Genomic DNA, 20,140 nt, shown 5'->3' with positions numbered 1-20,140 from the left:
TTTTCGTGTAGGTTGCGTTTATTTAACTTCAGGGACTAGCGGAAGCAATGTGCTCTATACAACAGAAACGTATGTATACATTGGTTCGCATTGCACAGTGTGAATTATAACGGTGCACCATGATCTGTGTCACAATTCGGTTTATTTGCGATCACTCATCGTGATTAAAATAAAACTTAAATACAAAAAAAAAAAAAAAAAAGAAACAAAATAGGAAATTGCGAAAATAACCGCCGATAAAAGAAAAAAAGAAAAATTGTAGAATCGGTTAAAAATAAAAGACGCTTCGAGCGTGTGATGTATTCTAAAATTCTCGACGGGCTTGTTATCGCCGCGATAAAACACTGCAAATGAACGATAAATGTTGCAGTTTGCGTAGAGTGGATCGTTTCTTTTCCCCCTTGTTTTGCAAGATCATGGGGCACGTTCGAAACCTTCTTGTAACGAAGCGGCGAGAAACTGCAGGAATTTGCGCAAATGTACAACGTGCGTTAGACACTCTCGAAAGAGAAACGACTCCTCGTGTTAAAATGTCCGCCGACATTCACATATAGGCACATGACTTAGGGTAAGAGGCGTAGTGTAGTATAGTAAAACACGATTCACGGACTTGTGCAGTAATACGCGACAAGTAAATCGGAAAGATTCTCTCGTACAGTCGTTTCGGGATGTGTCTCGATGTAATTGCGTTCCACGAAACTATACGGAAATCGACATCTGGTCGGTTAGGTTTAAACGTTCTACATCCAACGTACGCACGGCTATCTTTCGCGCGAAGTACCCCTACGGAATACAGAGCTTAGTTTCAACATTTTTTTTTCGTGTAGTTTGCTTTAGCCAAGTGCGAATATAGTTTCTTCAGCGAAATATGCACAACTCTCGCCCGCACCGCAGAACGTTTTTGTGCAGTCGATATGCAAGTCAGAGAAATAATTAAGAAACATTTTATACAGCGTGTCTCGTAATCGGTGATAGAACCGGAAAATGGGGCAAATATCGACGAGGCCATCGATCGAACATATACGTAAACAGATACGTATCCACATTACATATTTTTAATATAAATCGAAAGGGTGTACGGGGGTCTGGAAATGATCTCTACGGTTGTATCACGAATTACAGGACAGTCTGTATATTTCACGCGAGATAAAACAGAGGTACAGCATGCAGAAACGACGATGTATGCGTATATACACGTCACCCGGCAAAACTGGACTTCCTATCTACTTATACCTTAAATTTTTCATATTGCTTATAGTAAAATATAATAATTAAAAATTAATGATAACGATAGCCCTTATAATAGTAGCGTTTTCGTGTTACAACCCTTTGCAAGTAGTAATTGTGTCTGTGGTTGAAGCGAATTTTCAGAATGGTATGTATATATGTATATGTATATACTTAACTTTTTCACATGGCGTTGGCGATACATATATACCTTTTTTTTTTTTTTTTATCTCTCGACTAAAAACATTCACGGATGGCCGGTATCGAACACGTGTTCCTCTATCTCATGATACGCTTACTGCGGCAGAAGGAATGTGCACTCTGTACCACGGGGAACACAGTCGTGACACGACGAAGGTAGTAAGTAGAACGCGTAGTACGAATGCTGCTGGTTAAAACAGTCGGGCGCGTCTTTTGATCTCGTTACGACGCCATTGTGGTAGTCTATAGAATTCTGCACGTGTAAACTGAAGAACTGCCTCGAACTCCGCGTCGGAAAGATGTCGCTAAAAATTAAACGACGTTCTCATGCAACGTTCAAAACAGATTCATGTCAGGTACCACGCTTTGAAACAACAATAACGGATCCCACGGTAACAATCGTCGATTGCTGTGCAGCAGTATTACACGGTCGAAAGGAATTCCAGTCATTCGTTCGATTCTAGCCGTTATTGAATCCGTGGGTATCAATTAGTCGTGTAATTACTTACTTCAAGGTTGCAACGATCCACGTCGGCGGGCAGCCTATAGTTAGTGATGACAAGTAAGTGGTAAGGATAGAGTTTCGGTGGTTCGGATGACGTAGTACCCATGTCTGGCAACGATCTTCTCACATGATGGCCCCCGTGACTTCCGACCACCGAACCGAGGCCACCTGTATACGTGGTCGATGATGGAAGCATTCCACCATCATTCTGAAGCACCAATCAAACATCAGTTACCGCAACGAGCTCGTCTTATCGTGTAATGAGCGTTAATAGCGGTGCACTTAATTAAATAAAGTATCTCGCACGACAGAAGACAAACTGATTCACGAGTCTTCCGCGTCCCAACGTCCCCCAGTTCCGCAGCATCGTGACTATTTTTAAAGATCATATTTAATAGTTTATCGAACCGATACTCTGGATCAGTGGATTCCAAACCTTTCGGAGCATCCCCTCCCAAGAAATTAATATTTATTAAGAAAAAAACGAGGAAAGTAGCCTTTTGGAAAACACTGTTCCAGATATATCCTAGATCCTAGGTGCTTCGGGCTCAATTGGATCTAGATCTTTGTCCGTGCGAGAACTTTGTTGTCGCGACGCTGTATAAGACCCAAGATTCGTACCAACTTTGCAGCAAATGAAAAAAAAATTAAAAAAAAAAAATGGGAAGAAAAAGAATCAGCAAAACGCCATGTTCGTTAATGACGCGTTGTAACGTCGTTGGCGTCCCGTTTGCGTCTATTCAGCAAGGGTCGACGCGACACGGAACTATAGCTAGACTGAAACGAGTAATAGGAACTGGCTCGTTACGATTAATTCTTGGACTCGCGCAGTCGTTAAACGCTCGTGCAATGTTCCGTGGAAGTTGCACGAACTGATTCTATTCACCGCGGAATCGTTGTTTACGCTTTTCAATTGGCGCGAAGAAGGAAACAGGGGGCAATGGTGTGCACCATGCGCATTCATTTCAGCGTAGACATAGTTCCGGTTCTTTTTTTTTTTATGCACGGTTATGCAACAGACGCAATTCCAATGCAGAAAAGACGTTCCGTGGTAGTAAAGTGACGAGAAGACCGCGAACGCTGACGAAGATCGGTACGCGAGAACTCGCATCGTGTTATTCGTCGGATCGACGAAAATCTCGGTTGCAAGGCAGATCGGCAAATTAATGCAGCCAATAATCTCAAAACAATCTGGATCGAATCGTTCCGGTTAATATAAATCAAATATGCAAACTTCAAATGCCAAGGCAAGTAAGAAAGTAAAAAAAAAAATGACAACTATGTAAAAATGCAAAAAATATAAAGGAATCGCAGCAAATGTACAGCAGGCATGCGCAAATGAATATACAACGCTTGTATGTACAGATAGTATTTTACATTGCGATAGAGACAAACTGCAACGTAATTATGTACAGAGCATGTACTTCGTTAATCGGTTCCGTGATTATTGGTACGTTACTCGTCTTTACGCGAATTTTTCGCCAGGTGCGCGCGAACGTGTCTACGATAAACGCGATCGAGGCGCGGTTATTATAAATCAGATGCAAAAACAAGCTACAAACCATGCTAATTCGCCGGGAGTAGTATGGGGCTGTGGTACATACCAATGCCCGTCGATCCACATCCGTGATGCTGCCTGTCGATACTAAAATTGGGGAAAAAAATGGGAAAGAAAAACCATGTCAAACCATGTTGCACAAACCGTTTCGTTATGTTAAGTACAATCTTTCGATCGTTCAATCGTGCTCCGTTTCAACGAACGAGAACATTCCGTATCGAAACTTGGTCCGGGAACACGATTGATTCGACTCGAATCACTATAAGCAAATGTCTGATGATCGTTATTGTACATATGACCTGAATTCACTAATAAGCTACGCGATACGTGGCAGCTTTCAACGATCAAACATCTTCAAGCACGTGTCCTAAAATCACGTTATCGTTCGGGCATCGCTAGAAATCATCCGTACGGTTAATAATCATAACAGTCCGAACGGTTTCTTACGTAATCTGTAATCTAAACGATAACTCACGTCGAATCACCTAAGGTAATGAAACGTGACAGTGTAACGAGTTGGGTACGTGTTTGTGTGTATGCGTTTCTCTCTGTGTGTGTATGTGTGTGTGTATTTGTTGCGTGTCAGAGCGAGGATGCATTAGTAAAGCATGCTCAGGTATTAAGCCTAGTAATCGTAGTAATATAATCAAGAAAAAATAATAAATAAGTGTCGCGTGCCCGTGGAACGTTTAGAACGCAGAATTTGCTTTCGCGAGATACCCCTCGTTCCACGAGCACCTCTACTTCGAGAAAAGAAAAAAAAAGCATGTACAAGTCGAAGTTCGAGAGTACTGCGAGAGTAATAGAGTGGCAAGATAACGTGATCGGTTTCCTTTCTGTTTTGTTACTCACTATCTGACTTGCCAGATGAGAAATCAGTGCTGTGCGTCTTGTCTCCCATCCCACTGAACGAATAATCACCCTAGACGACAGAAAAGCGTACATCTTAGAGTCGACGGAAAATCCTTCGTATCCGCGTATAGCGTAATAGTAGTAGTAGTAATAATAATAATAATAATGATAATAATAATAAGTCTTTAGAGCATTAAATTCAGCAACAGGTGCAAGAGATTGGTCGTCGATTGTGACGCGATTGTGCAAGACTTACAGGGAGAGCAGATACAGAACCGCCGGTCGAGGAGAAGGTGTGACTTCGCGGTGCCAGACCGTACCCTGGCTTCGGGATGTGCCGAAGGGAGCTCACAACTGGTTTCAAATAGTCAATCGACAGTATTACTCATTAGTTTCAACGGAAAAGTGGAATCGTTCATTCCCATACGAATGCCCAACGTTCGCCAACAAAACATTACGTTTCGTACAACTTTGTATGCATGGAGTGGTTTCGACTCGTTCGTGTACAACAGGATCAAACCATTTTAACCTTTTGCATCGGGACTACCCACCGTTCACGCCATTTATCTCGAAACGACGTTCCCTTCCTCTTCCCGTTAACGCGTCCGCCACATCGTACATTCCAAAGGCGATTTAACACCTTTGGAATATGTAACTCGAACGCGAGCTCGATACTCTATAAATATCGTGGCATGGACGGTGAACGAACGCGTCGAAGAAGAAGACCGTCGATAGACAAATAATAAAAAAAAAAATACAAGCTGTTAGGTCCCCTTAGAGATTTTATAGTCAATTCAACCGTTTCTCGCATCCCCGCGGCAAGAAGGTGGAACATACCCGATGTTTATAGTGCACAAGCTTCTTATTTCTCCGTAGAACAGAGAATGTGCAAGGGTAACGCGCGTGTACACGAAAAAGAATATATTTATACACGAGCAGCGTGTAAAAGTACTGGGCCAAACAGGCTTAACCAGTTAACTGTGTCGCCCCTTGTTGAAAGTGCGAATTTCTGTGTGTCACGAAAATCAATCGACGACGATCAAAATATCGCATCAAAAATCCATGGCGAGTATACTCGTAAAACAGAGTTAACTGGTTAAAATCGATCGAGAGAGAGTATCGCGGTCCGATAATTTTGCACGCCACTGTATATGTTTACGTACGAAGAAGCCAGCACCTGTGTCTAAGTATAATAAACATTTTTCCATAAGCTAGAGATAAAAAAAATAAGCATGCCCTCCGGTGAAGACAAGTCAACAACAAATCATCCTCGGTCGTTAACGCGGCGGCTGCTCTTGAAAAGTCTCTTGGCCTGCGCGGGCGAGAGGCGAGTTTCAAGGGGTTGAAACTCCCTTTCGGTCCCAATTAGAAAGTTATCGTTTGACTTGAGATCAACGGTAGGTGAATTGGAAAGTTCTCGAACTCACCGAATTATAGTGCCTAGCGGCGTTTGGAAGAGTGAAGGCGCGTTGAGTACCAAGGGGTGGATAGTTTCTGGGAGCCGGGGAGCGTGCCGATGACCTCCCAACTGCCGCCCACGCAAACACAACACAAACACAAAAACACAAATAGAGACACGATGATACAGGTAGCGGTGTGTGGACTAACGTAGACGTAGCGGTATTCTATTTATCGTTTTAGATGATCCAACATTGGAAGATAGGCGCTGGAGACGCGTCTTGCCGCGTAAAGTATCCGAAGAAGCGAGACGAAGGTATGCAGTGCCGAAGAAACCAAAGTGTCATGCGGCGCAAAGGAACATGTACGTACGTAGACGCGTACAAGGCGTATAGTAAATTAACAAAAAAGAATAGTAATTTGTCCTTTTGTGTACCAAGGTGCAGTCTCCACACCCTGTACGAAGTCAATACAGATACTCTACAGCGTATTCGGATTATCTTCCAACATTGTAAGTATGAAACGTTCAAAAGATTATGAGAGAATGATGTACGCTTTATCTTTTATTTTGAGCAATGTGTGTTCGTGTATGATGGACAGTTGCGAAGATTGAAACCAAAGTACCATGCGAGAGGATCAGCAAGATGACGTTTAGGATAATCAACGTATATGTAACGACGAATGGAACGATCGTGGCTAAGTGAAAGAAAAAACGAGGGGGGTTTTTTGCATCGATTACGCTACTTCGAAGGATGATGTTCGTTCGCATACTGTTACGTACTCGGATGAGAGATAGTCGAGATACGGTAAGAAGAGGCAAGCACATCGAAGGTATATGCCGACCACATGCAAAAGCGGAACATACATCACCTGGTTTACGTTAATGGGCGGCCAGAGTGTGCGGTATTTGGTGCTATGCCACTTAAAACTTAAACTTCCTGCTCGAGTCACGCACTTGTTATCGTTCGTTAATCGAGCACGGACCCTTCCCCCACTGCGTGATTCGCATTCGCACGTTGCAACGGTTCCCGTTCCACGATAGCACAAACTTTTTAGTGGTAAAAGTGGAACGTTTCTCGCTCCCCACCCCGCTATCACTTCGGAATCTAATGTCCGACGTTACTTTAAACGGTAGAGTGGTATGTTAGTGTCATGTGCGAACGTGTGGACATGTATGAGATGATTATCACTTATGTTAATGAGACGATCATGATAATAATGACAACTAACGATCGTTTACGTGACGTCGAGACTTACCGTTGTAACTCGGACCGCTGGATCTGTAGCTAAAACCGTCGTCGTCTTCCCAGGGTCTCGCGTGATCTATATTTCTCGAGGGTGCTGCGGGTCAAAGTGAACGTTTGCAACGCACGATTCGACGAACTTTTGAAACCGGAAATTAATAACTTACATGCGCCGACCGGGCTCTCGTATCGCAGTCTGTAAGTCGGTTCTCTGGCCGCCGACGGTGTTCTCGACGCGTTTCTAGGATCCACGTTCGCCGCTTTGTGTCTCAAGTTCTCCCGATCCTTTTCGCGATCTTGCAGGAACACCTTCGCTATCCCAGTGTCGATTTTGCTCAGCTCGTCCTGTTCCTTTTTCAGTTTCTCCTCCACCTCCTTTATGTACGTTTTGTTGTCGACTTCGTCTTCGTCGTCGGACGCGGGTACACCCTGAATCGGAAACGCGACGCGTCATCGAAACGGTATCGACTTGGTTAAATATCGATCCGGTACCTTGTACGTGTCGGACCATCGTCTACGTCTCTCGGGATCCGTGTAAGGATAAGGAGGAGCCGGGAAATCGTCCCGTTCGATCGGCGGCTTGGTTCCAGGAGGTGGCTTCATAGCGTCCGGATAATGCGCCAGCTCTATTGGCTCGTCATTATCTACTTGACTGGCCGGCGACTTCGGTCTGGGCTCGCTGAGAGCATCGACCAGAGCTCGCATTCCGGATCGGCTGCTGCGTCCACCGCTGCTCCTTATCGAACGCGAGGCTAAAATAAAACGACGGTAAAATTTAGAGACGCGGTTCGTTCGGTTCGTAAACTATTCCATAGAGAGTTTACTGCCCTGAACGAAACGAGTACTCGGTCTGGTACTCGCTTCCGAGCGGATAAAGAACGTCGAGACTTACAGCTAGGTCTATGAAAGTGTGGGCTAGTCGGAGGTTTGTCGTAGGGCTGTATCGGGCGTCTCAGGTATCCTTGGCTGGGCGTTTCGGTCAAGTACGAGTAAGTGTAAATCCTAGACACATCCTCGGATGCACCGCGTCCGTACTCTCTCAATATCAGTCCGGGACTGCCAGTTCGTGCGGGGTAATACTGAGGCAATTAACGCATATTATCGCGGCTAAACTCGTGCCAGGCTTTTACGGCGAATCGCAAAACGTCTCTCATACCGTTTACTTTAGCTACGTACTCAACGAGAGAAGATTAAAACTCAATGGCGCTTAACACTCCGTCAAGAAACGTCGCTCTGTTCCGTAACAAAACTCTCGCCTTTCGTTTTTTTTTTTTCACATTCTCAGACAGCTTTTCTATTCCTGCAACTTTTGCTTTAGCCATATAAAACTTCCTTCTCCGACGGGAACCATCACCGTGTCCTTGCAATTTCCTTGGCTCGTTAAATAGGAATCGAAGGCTAATCCAGAACTTGCAGTGGTGGAAATGGGCAAAAAGAACTTCCGACAAAGGGGTGCTACTACAAGCATCGACTGATCGAAGCAAAAGTACAAAAGAGAACCTCGAGCAAAGTCTTTAGCAAATTCCAACGAGAAGGCGGTGTTTTTTTTTTTTTAGCTATAATGTTCGTTGACGCAAAGTGTTTCTTGAGAGAGTGTATGTGCTAGGAGATACGTGGCATACCTTGCGACTGAGGCTGCTGTAAGGGCTGCAGAGTGATCCGTTCAGGCTTGGCGTGCGTGACCGCAATGAAAACTATACACAATGACCGTGCGAAAAAAAGTAAACAACGATTAAGAAAGCAATAATAAAAATAAAAAATAATAAAATCAAATATATGGTAAAATTGATGAAGTGTATATATATATATGTAATTTGAAAATCCGGACATCGAAGCGTGCGAAAAAAGATACACAACGATACGTTACGGAACGATGCATAGTTGAAAAGCCATATATCATCGAGAATAAAAAATTAAGCTATACACAAAGCCGTTACAAATAAAAAAAGTAAAGATACTTTACGCTCTAGACTGATCTACGCTATATTGATCTCAACAATTGGGCACAGACACAAAGTGAACCGGATAATGTTTCACAGGAACGTTGCGTAACAACGGTTCGGGATATACATAAGCACGATGCAAGCTGAACGTCGTGTTTCTTTCTCGATTTCTCGAGTCACGGCCGCTTGGACAAAATACTCCGTATTTTACAATCGTACGACAAACTCAATTCAGTGTGCACACGAGTACAATGTTCGTTGTTCGACAGCAAACGATGCAACTAAAACGGAAAAATGCATTTGGCGGACGTGGAGAGCAACGTGCACATATTAATTTGGAACGATATCGAATGTCTGTATGATCGTGAAAATAGAGCATTAATTAAGTACCAGGTTATCGAAAACGTGGACGATAAGATGGATAAATTTGTGCCGAGGTTTACTGGAATATTTTACATGATCGATATCCGATTCGCCAGTTCCGAATTAAAATTTACGTTGAGGATAAACGCCAGCGATGAGAAATGAAAATGGAGTCGAGTCCTATCGACTTGCTTTCGTAACGCTCGAAGTCGTTGTCGGCTGGACAAGATCGAGAATTCGCGAACAAAGTTCACCCTTCTCGATTTGTACGATCTTACCTGCATTTCAGAAGCACTGCTGGAGATCCGTTCGGATTCTCGATGCTGGGGAGTGTGAGCTTCGCCGTGGCCGTTGACGATACCGTTGGGACCACTGGGCCCCGGGCCGCAACGCGGATGCCATATCGCGGCGCCCTGCAAATACATCTCTTCACCGTCCCCGAATGGGTCCCCGCACTTGGTGCATCGCGCGCAAGTCGGATGAAAATGATGATTGTCACCGGCTTGCAGCACCTTGCCGCTGATGTAGCGATTGCAGTAGGCGCACTTGACGCCAAACTGCTTCTGATAGTCCTTCTCGCAATAAGGTACCCCGTCTCTGGTAGAGTTTCAAAATTCGGTTCGTAAAACGGGTTCGTTTAACGGGGTATATTTTGTTACAGGACGAGAGGAATTTGGGACTCACTTTCCCATGTATTCGCCGTGAAGCACGGTGTCGCAGCTGTGGCACTTGAAGCACCAGACGTGCCATTGGCGATCGAGAGCGACCAAAGCTTGACCTTCTCGTAATTGGTTTCCGCAACCGGCGCAAGCACCGGGGTCGGAGGGCCCGTCTCCGGAATATCTGGCGACAGCGCAGTAACCAACCGGCATCGAGGCCTCTCGAACCGGGATACCGACGCATCGATGACATAGAGCTTGACCTATAGACAATGTACGGTTAGTTAAGATTGGAGAGATCCGGTCGACGATCCGATGCCCGATGACGCACGCTGCTACTCCACCATTGTCTTTTATCCCGACTGTGGAGCATCTACTCGGTTGATTCATCGTTTGTACGCGCAGCTTCGCGATTGTTTACTCGTTCGATTTGCGTCTCGTCGTTGTATAAATAGCTAAGCGATTCTCTCCAGTCATCGAGAGACGATACTTTTCGAGGAGTGCGTTGCAGCGGCATTCTCTAAAAATACGCGACTCTATCGACATTCCGGCGGGACGATGAAGAGGGGCCTCGGCCTGGAAAGACGCGCGTAAACATTTCCACGGGAAGAAGGTAATGATCCGAGCGCGGAGGTGGTTTAAAATCGCGATAGGATCTCGATGTATCTCGTGCGGACGTATTTCCAAGCGTTAACCGGGTAATCGTTACAAGGCCACACGTGCCTAGCCTCGTTAAGCCGGAGCCAGCGATACACCTAAGTGGTAATTTGCTTCAACAGGTTCACCGGTACGGCAATCTCGCGGCCCGTATCAAAACCGAGAAACGTGCAACGTTCGCGTCGGGTAAAACTTGACCCGAGGACGCCTTTCTCCGACGCGTTTAAAAGGTTCGAGAGGGTCCCCCCCGGGACGCGAGCTTACCTTGAACGAGGGACACGTTGGTCCCCTGGCCCAACAGCGGCTGTCTGCATCTCTGGCAGTGAAAACAATTCGGATGGAACGCGTGCTTCTCGCCCGCGGTCACCACGTCGCCCTCCACGTACTCCCCGCAGCCGGCGCACTTGGTGCCCCACCGTTCCCTGTAGTCCTGAATAATTACAACAAACAAACACACACACACGATCGTTTCGACCAATTCATCAGACAACATCTCGGAGTTCGAGCTGTAAAATATCGCATTGCGAGCTTGTTTGTCATCGCGTACGCTAGGGCACGCCAGAGAAAGGGTACAGCCGAACAAGGGGGTCAAACGTGCCCCCAAACCGAGTCATTCGATAGCTTATCAAAAAAAAACCCTATCTGCCAATTTTTAACTTGAAATCTCGACCGCGGGAGTAGTGACGGGGTGAAAACGAAAATCATGTTTTTATATAATTTATCTTAATGATTAAAAAAAAATTATAGAGTAAAAAAATGTAAAAAAATTCAGAGACACTTCGGGTACCGGGACACATATTTTGGGAGATTTTCAGATTTTTTGATTGAAGAACCAGGTAGTAAAAAATAAAAAACCGCAAAAAATGCCGAAAAAACTACTTTTATACTTTTACAGTAAACACGTATTGCTATTACTATTATTCTCAATTTTTTTCATATTTTTCATTTTGGTGCGCCGCAGTGAAAAAAATAAAAACCAATTTTTTCCTCATTTTCTGCGTATTAAAGTAACTTACACGTTGAATTTTTATGCATTGTACACTGTTTAATGTTTCTACTCTTCTTCGATCAAAAAATCTGAAAATCTCCCAAAATATGTGTCCCGATACCCGAAGTGTCTCTGAATTTTTTTACATTTTTTTACTGAATAGGTTAAGAGAGATTGTACAAAAACATGATCTTCGTTTTCACCCCATTACTACCTCCACGGTCGAGATTTCAAGTTAAAAATTGGCAGATAGAGTTTTCTTTTGATAAGCTATCGAATGACTCAGTTTGGGGGTACATTTGACCCCCCTGTTCGGCTGTACCCTTTATTAAAACGCGAGGACGAACGTTCCTCCGCGAGGAATTTGCAAGAATTTTCAGCCGACGTTTCGAGCGATGAAACTCGAGCGTTAATTAAAATAGAAAAACCAAGGGAAGTGTAAAACGCGGGCAACAGTGTAGCGAAACGCGGTTCTCTATTGTATTTATCGCCGGTGCATTACGCGCTCCAAATAATTCTCGACCTTCCCGCTATTTACGTGTCCAGTAACTGCCATGTGATATTTTTTATTTACACGTTTCAGTACCTTGGTGCAGTAGTAAGAGCCCTCGCGCGCGAAAAAGCCGCCCTGCGCCAAGCTCGAGCTACATTGAGCACACTTGAAACACCCTATGTGAAAATACTTGTCCTGCACTCGTAGCACCTCTCCGCTGCACTTCTTCTTGCAGGACTGGCAGAACGTTTTACCTGTAACAGAAAATAATCACGCGTGTCAAAGCTGTTGCACGATACAGTTCGAGTTCCCGCCATTGCGGAGGGTACATAACGGTGGGTGCATTTATTAAGGTTAACACCGCGTTACGTACTCGATTCATCAATCTTGATTCGAGCAGCGGCGTTCTTTCCGGTTAATCGCGAGCAACCGTGTTCGAGAACTTTCCTGCGCGAAATCCAGCCTCATTATCGTCGCGCCTCCGTTTGTGGAACGCGCGTTCTTTTCGCGAGGTGAAAGGAAATTTCTTGGCAGGTCGATCTTTTATCTACGGCCAGTATTTCGCCTCGCGGAAGGTAAAAGTTTCGCGCAAAACGAGTGCTTTCTCCGCGCGATTGCCTCGAATGGACTTCCTTGTGTTCCCTTCCGCGGACGAATTCGAGGAGTTTGCCTCGCGATCTGGCTGCCAGACGCGTTAATTAATAGCAAATAGAGCAGAACAGCTGGCGTGTTTCGTTACAGGAAGCGGTAACTATTCCACCGACATTATCTCGGAAAAAAGCGGTCGAACCGAATCGTTCCTGATCGGCGGTCTCGCTAATTGGAACGCGAAGGAAACCGACGTTTAAAAAATGAACACCCGGTGGACATAATCCTTGTACTGCGAGGCTGTAAAGTTGTTAACATGTTGAATGACGTGGGGGTCACCGGTGACCGGCGAAACCAAGATTACTAGAAACATGTAATTCGAGTAAATTTTTCAATATTATCATCGTTACTAAAATGGTGTGTAGAAATTAATGCAGTATAGAATATAAAAATAGTTTTATTTATATACACAGGGTGTTCGATCACCCCTGGGGAAAATTTTAATGGGGAATTTTAGAGGCCAAAATTAGACGAAAATCAAGAATATCAATTTCTCGACTAAGCCCTCGTTAAGAAGTTATTAATAATTAAATTAAAAAATTTCAAATCGTTCTGGAAAAATTATTTTTGGTTTCAGGGATCAATTATAAGCATTTTTGGTGAATAGACATACCCCCAAATTCCTTCCCAGTTTCGAGAAAAAAATTTAAGAAGAATTTTTTTTATCAAAAAAATTTTGATAAAATTAAAAAATTTCAAATCGTTCTGAAAAAATTATTTTCGGTTACAAGAGTCGATTACAATCATTTTTGGTCATTACACATACCCGCGAAATCCTACGCATTTTCGAAGAAAAAAATTCCTTACCGAAAATATAATTTCTGGCCTGAAATGATTCTTCGAAATTTCATGCGAATCTTTCAAACGTCATAACTTCCGAACGGATTGGTCGATTTTAATGTTTAAAAAAGCAAACGACGCGTATTTTGCTAAAGAATATGTAGAAATTCCAAAAATATTTGAAAAGTTGATTCTTAAATCCGAAAAATGAGAAAAACCCCATAAAAATGGTCCAATTTTTAAACAGCCATAACTTCTATAATAGTAAATATATTTCAATGAAACTTTTTTCTGAAGTAGAGCCCATGGGAACCTACAAGAAAGTATTAAACAACTTTTCTATAGGGCGTCAAACAAATTTATTAAAACTGAAAAACTAACTTTTAACGAAGTTTTAAGGAAGATCGACAGGGGGTGGGTGCCTAAATTTTTCGACGGGGAAAAAAAATTTCAAATCGTACTAAAAAAATTATTTCCAGGTTCTAGGGTCAATTACTATCATTTTTGGTCATTAGACATATCCCCGAAATCCTACCCACTTTCTAGAAAAAAGTTCGAGAAAATGTGAAATTTTTTGGCAAAAAAAAATTTTTCAAATCGTTCTAAAAAAATTATTTTCGGTTGCAAGAGTCGATTACAATCATTTTTGGTCATTACACATACCCCCGAAATCCTACGCATTTTCGAGAAAAAAATTCGAGAAGGTGTGAAATTTTTCAACAAAATTAAAAAATTTCAAATCGTTCTGAAAAAATTATTTTCGGTTGCAGGAATCAATTACAATTATTTTTGGTGAATACACATACCACCGAAATCCTATGCATTTTCGAGAAAAAAATTTTTTTACCAAAAATCTAATGCGAGGTCAGAAATGCTTCCTTGAAACTTCATGCGAATCTTCAAAATGTCATAACTCCTGGACGGATTGGACGATTTTAATGTTTCAAAATGCAAACAACGCGTATTTAGGTGAAGAATATGTAGAAATTCTAAAAATATTGAAAAAGTTGTTCCTTGACCCCGTAAAATTAGAAAACCCCCATAAAAATGGTTCAATTTTGAAGCTGCCATAACTCCTATAATAGTGTATATATTGCAATGAAATTTATTTGTGTACTAGAGCTCATTGATATCTACAAAAAAGTATTAGACAACTTTTCTGTAGGGCGTCAAATAAAATTACTAAAAATAAAAAACGAATTTTAAAGAAAAATCAACAGGGGATATAGTTCCTAAATTTTTCGTCGAAAAAAAAACATTTCAAATCGTTCTAAAAAAAATATTTTTGGCTGCAGAGGTCAATTACAATCAATTTTGGTCAATAGATAATCCTCGAAATCCTACGCACTTTCCAGAAAAAAATTCGAGAATGTGTGAAATTTTACTACGAAAAAAAAAAAATTTCAATTCGTATCGTATTAAAACACTCCAAACAAAAAAAAGTCGAACCAAAAGTACAGTCTCCACAGTATGTCACAACTTTTTTGGAACAATTTTTTGCCCTTGTCCTACCTAGGTTTTTCGAATCTTTTTCGTAGCACACTTCGCAAAATCGTCGCGTGGCCCTGGCTTTCCCTGCATTTTTTTTATTTCATAGTTTTCTCACTAAACTCGTACATGAAGAATTTTCCCACATGCGTACGATCGCTACAAAATCGCAAAAAAATTTGAAAATCCTGCCACCACAAAGAAACGCATTTCAGCGCCGTGGGGGTCACCGGTGACCTCAGTAAGATAAATTCGTCACACACGATTACACACATTATCTTGTGCAAATTACATTAATATTAATACGTAGTGCACAATAAGAAATACACGTTGGCCAGACATTCCATGTAAAATTAGCGTGGCGTTCGAAACGTTATCGAGAAGAATAGAATTTACGAGAGCGATTTCTCTTCCATAATTGCGCGATCGGTATCGATCGGTTTTTCTCGCGCACCTTACACGGTCCCTGTTCGGCTACCTGTTGTACCCTTCCCACGCGATGAGTAATCGATTCGGTAAGCCTCGGGGGACACACGATATTCGTGTTCCCGTGGTGCTCGGTCAATCAATGGCGTTCGGGCTGATCGAGAATCGGCGCACGTAACGCTCGATGATGGCGCGTTACACGCGTAATCCGGTCGTCGTGGAACTTGTAAAGCCCGGCTCGAGGAGACCTGCTTAGCGTACCGGTTATAGAAAAACGCGAGAAGTAAAAAAGGCCGGCGGACACTTGTCAGAATGCAGTTACGCGGCAGGCGACCCGCGTGTCGAATCTGGGTGAAGGTCTTTTCTTCGATCGAACCGCAGGTGTAGCCGCGAGTCGGTGAATTTTCAAGACACATCGTCGTGAAAAAATCACCGGGATAATTTATCGCCGGCTGTCAGCGGCTTCGAGATAATCGCCGCTAAAAAAGCGACGCGGGGCTGCAGACAATTTTGCCGGACGATCAAATCGTTGTCGCGATTCACCGTGATTAAATCGTTGGCTACGCGACGCGGCTGCTGCGTTTTTTTATCGTCTCTTTCCAGTCGTTCGCTTTCCATCGTAGCTAATGGACCTATCGGTCAGTCCCCGGGCCCGCTTTTCAATTATCTTCGTACGCGCAAAAAACTCGATCCGGTTTTTGCTTTAATTGGAGGCTCGCTAGGTGCTGGCGGCTCCTTACCGATGATCGCGCGAATTCTGTTCTATTCGAGGCTGTTTCCGTCACCTGGCTACGCGCCAAAATTAATATTTCCGATTCCATGATCGATCGACGAGACGTCTCTCTACGGGGTGTTCGGCCACCCCTGGGAGAAATTTTAATGGCGGATTCTAGAGGCAAAAGTAAGACGAAAATCAAGAATACCGATTTGTCGATGAAGGCTTCGTTAAAAAGTTAACAATTAAATTTAAAAATTTTAAATCGTTCTGGAAAAATTATTTTCGGTAGCAAGAGTCGATTACAATCATTTTTGGTCATTACAGATACCTCCGAAATCCTACGCAATTTCGAGAAAAAAATTCGAGTAGGTACTAAAATTATTGGCGAAAAAAAAGATTTCAAATCGATCTGGAAAAAATATGTTTAGTTTCAGGGATCAATTATAATCATTTTTGGTCAATACACATACCCTCGAATTCCTACGCATTTTCGAGAAAAAAATTCTTTAACGAAAATCTAATCTGAGGCTAGAAATGGTTCCTCGAATGTGAATCTTTAAAATGTCATAACTTCTGAACGGATTGGGGGATTTCAAAGCTTAAAAAAGCAAACTACGCGTAATTTGATGGAGAATATATACAAATCGCAATAATATTCGAAAAGTTGATTCTTGACCCCGAAAAATGAGAAAAACACCATAAGAATGGTCCAATTTTCAAATAGCCATAACTCCTACAATAGTGAATATATTTCAATGAAATTTTTTTCTAAAGTAGAACTGGTGGGTACCTACAAGAAAGTATTAGAAAACTTTTCTATAGGGTGTCAAACAATATTACTAAAAAAAAAACGAATTTTTAGGAAATAATCGACAGGAGATAGGTATCTAAATTTTTAGACAAAAAAAAAATTTTTCCAATCGTTCTGAAAAAATTATTTTTGTTTGCGGGGGTCAATTACAATCATTTTTGGTCATTACACATAACCTCGAATTCCTACGCATTTTCGAGAAAAAAATTCTTTAACGAAAATCTAATCTGAGGCTAGAAATGGTTCCTCGAATGTGAATCTTTAAAATGTCATAACTTCTGAACGGATTGGGGGATTTTAAAGCTTAAAAAAGCAAACTACGCGTATTTTGATGGAGAATATATACAAATCGCAATAATATTCGAAAAGTTGATTCTTGACCCCGAAAAATGAGAAAAACACCATAAGAATGGTCCAATTTTCAAATAGCCATAACTCCTACAATAGTGAATATATTTCAATGAAATTTTTTTCTAAAGTAGAACTCGTGGGTACCTACAAGAAAGTATTAGACAACTTTTCTATAGGGTGTCAAACAATATTAATAAAAAAAAAACGAATTTTTAGGGAATGATCGACAGGAGGTAGGTGCCTAAATTTTTAGACGAAAAAAAAATTTTTTAAATCATTCTGAAAAAATTATTTTTGTTTGCGGGGGTCAATTACAATCATTTTTGGTGAATAATCATATCGCCGAAATCCTACTCATTTCCTAGAAAAAAATTTGCGAAGGTGTGAAATTTTTCGGCGGAGAAAAAAAATTCCAAATCGTTTTGGAAAAATTATTTTCGTTTACGGGGGTCAATTACAATCATTTTTGGTGAATAGACATACCTCCGAAATCTTGCGCATTTTAGAGAAAAAAATTCAGTACGGGGGGAACTTTAATTATTAATAACTTTTTAACGAAGTCTCCATCAATAAATTGGTATTCTTGATTTTCGTCTTATTTTGGCCTCTAGAATCCCCCATTAAAATTTTTCCCACGAGTGGCCGAACACCCTATATAAGCCAGAAATTTGATTTGCAATGCAATTAACATTTTACGAGTCAAATTGGCTCACAATCGTGAAAATAGGTGTGCCACATTTGACAATACGAAATGGGAGGAATTCATATTTATGTATATTTCATTACGGAATTAAAAACCAACGTATGTTATTGAAAAATAATATTAAAAATTCTAAATGTGTCAAATTGGCTCAGTCCGTAAATCTAGTGCTAAGCGCATCGGAAACCTCTTCAAGAATCCTAACGTGATCCACGTTTCGGATAAATCTCGAGTCCCGTTTCCTTCGCGATTCAACGTTCAACGTCTTACGCACTCCTTCGCGATTCGCCAATTGAGTACAGAGTTATTATGGCGTTTAAATGAGGCTAACAAGATGAGACGAGAAAGCTTGATTTATGTTTCCGGAAAACCCAGACGCGTCGTCGGCATTCCGAAAAAAACGAACGAACCTTATAGATCCGCGGATTTTCTTCTCTTCGACACGTACCGAGTTGCGTAACCAATCAACCAGAACTTTCTTCTCGAGAGAACAGGGCGTGAGACGCGTATTATCTTTGGAAAACGAATCGACGATCTCGCTTTCGAAGCTTCGATTAGATCGTCGTTAGTTTTTAGTCATTCTGTATTTTGGTCCCGATGATGACATCGACTCGAATATCGTCGTGTATCGTCGGGCCAGAAAGGAACCTAATTGCTCGCAGTCGACGTGAAAGTGGATTATGCTAATCGTGTTTTCCACAGCCGCGAACAGTTTCGCGATACGACGGAAATAAATTCGTTTGCATAACGGACAATCCGTCGACTCTATTAAAGATAACCAGCTGGATCTTTGGGTCTTTCCTAGAATGCAACGTCTCGATGCTCGAGCCTGTACGATCCACACATTGTAAGTGGCAGACAGAGCACAGTAATTCAGAGACGACACTGACGGACGAGGAAGGGGCAGAGTTTACGTTCAAAGCAAAAGATAACTTAACGAAACAGACACGTTTATCATCTGGTGCCCTTCTGGCACAGGACTGAATCATTGGCGCATTCTGTGCGCCGTTTGCTCTTGAATCGAGCGCAGATAAATTATATTGGATCATTCGACTTTATTCCCTCTCTATATTTCACTGGAATTCCGTTAAAAAGAAACGCGGATAGAGATTTCACGCACCAAGATTGCAATGTACCATAGATCACGTAACCAGCTCTAAAGTTTTACGATACGTCAGACATACAGCCGTAGAGTCAACGAACGACAAGAACGTCAAATGTAACTACGTTTACATAACCGAACGTGAGTAAATTCATCCAGCAGTTGTTAAAATTACACGTGGTAAGAGCTCGTCCAATCGCGTCGTCGCGCGATTTACGATCTCGCGCGACGTAGTCTCGCGCCATTTCGAATCGATCGCCACGTGTCACTCCGTTTACGGCTTATGTTAAACCATACATTTACGATTAATATACAGGATGTTCAACAACCCCTGGGAAAAATTATAATGGGAGATTCTGGAGGCCAAAATAAGAAGAAAATCAAGAATACCAATTTCTTGATGGAGGCTTCGTTAAAAAGTTATTAATAATTAAAGTTCCTCTCGTACTGAATTTTTTTCTCGAAAAAGCGCAAAATTTCAAAGGTATGTCTATTCACCAAAAATTATTGTAATTGACCCCCGTAAACAAAAATAATTTTTCCAAAACGATTGGAAATTTTTTTAATCCGTCGAAAAATTTCACACATTCGCGAATTTTTTTCTAGGAAATGAGCAGGATTTCGGGGATATGACTATTCACCAAAAATTATTGTAATTGACCCCTGCAGCCAAAAATATTTTTTTTAGAACGATTTGAAATTTTTTTCCCCCGTCGATTATTCCTTAAAAATTCGTTTTTTTTTTAGTAATATTGTTTGACACCCTATAGAAAAGTGGTCTAATACTTTCTTGTAGGTACCCACGAGTTCTACTTCAGAAAAAAATTTCATTGAAATATATTCACTATTGTAGGAGTTATGGCTGTTTGAAAATTAAACCACTTGTATGGGGGTTTTCTCACTTTACGGGGTTAAGGAACAACTTTTCGAATATTTTTGGATTTTCTACATATTCTTCACTAAAATACGCGTTATTTGCTTTTTGAAACTTAAAAATCCCCCAATCCGTTTAGAAGTTATGACATTTT

At 41.9% G+C, this 20,140-nt stretch overlaps 1 protein-coding gene across 13 annotated transcripts in view; it reads right to left on the bottom strand.

The window, feature by feature from the left end:
* Nucleotides 1-20,140, bottom strand: part of Unc-115a (actin binding LIM protein Uncoordinated 115a) — a 35,272-nt gene continuing 15,132 nt past the window's right edge. For 2 of the 13 annotated variants that reach the window (XM_076779893.1, XM_076779887.1), the window contains exons 2-15: nucleotides 12,182-12,342; nucleotides 10,872-11,037; nucleotides 9,976-10,213; nucleotides 9,570-9,888; nucleotides 8,608-8,679; nucleotides 7,878-8,064; nucleotides 7,478-7,737; nucleotides 7,153-7,414; nucleotides 6,999-7,082; nucleotides 5,771-5,871; nucleotides 4,344-4,413; nucleotides 3,496-3,578; nucleotides 1,938-2,141; nucleotides 1-1,733 (exon numbers count right to left, since the gene is read on the bottom strand). In XM_076779893.1, the coding sequence (XP_076636008.1) occupies nucleotides 1,620-1,733; nucleotides 1,938-2,141; nucleotides 3,496-3,578; nucleotides 4,344-4,413; nucleotides 5,771-5,871; nucleotides 6,999-7,082; nucleotides 7,153-7,414; nucleotides 7,478-7,737; nucleotides 7,878-8,064; nucleotides 8,608-8,679; nucleotides 9,570-9,888; nucleotides 9,976-10,213; nucleotides 10,872-11,037; nucleotides 12,182-12,342 (2,321 nt within the window). In that variant the 3' untranslated portion in view covers nucleotides 1-1,619. Of the gene's footprint in view, nucleotides 1,734-1,937; nucleotides 2,142-3,495; nucleotides 3,579-4,343; nucleotides 4,414-4,599; nucleotides 4,698-5,770; nucleotides 5,872-6,611; nucleotides 6,864-6,998; nucleotides 7,083-7,152; nucleotides 7,415-7,477; nucleotides 7,738-7,877; nucleotides 8,065-8,607; nucleotides 8,680-9,569; nucleotides 9,889-9,975; nucleotides 10,214-10,871; nucleotides 11,038-12,181; nucleotides 12,343-20,140 lie in introns of those variants that run through there. The other 11 variants (XM_076779888.1, XM_076779891.1, XM_076779890.1 and 8 more) reach the window with 11 other exon arrangements.

Source organism: Colletes latitarsis, chromosome 12, assembly GCF_051014445.1.
Source record: "Colletes latitarsis isolate SP2378_abdomen chromosome 12, iyColLati1, whole genome shotgun sequence".
In the NCBI taxonomy this organism is placed as follows: Eukaryota; Metazoa; Arthropoda; class Insecta; order Hymenoptera; family Colletidae; genus Colletes; species Colletes latitarsis.
The sequence above is the reverse complement of the archived record's forward strand: the minus strand, read 5'-3'. Positions and strand labels throughout refer to the sequence as shown.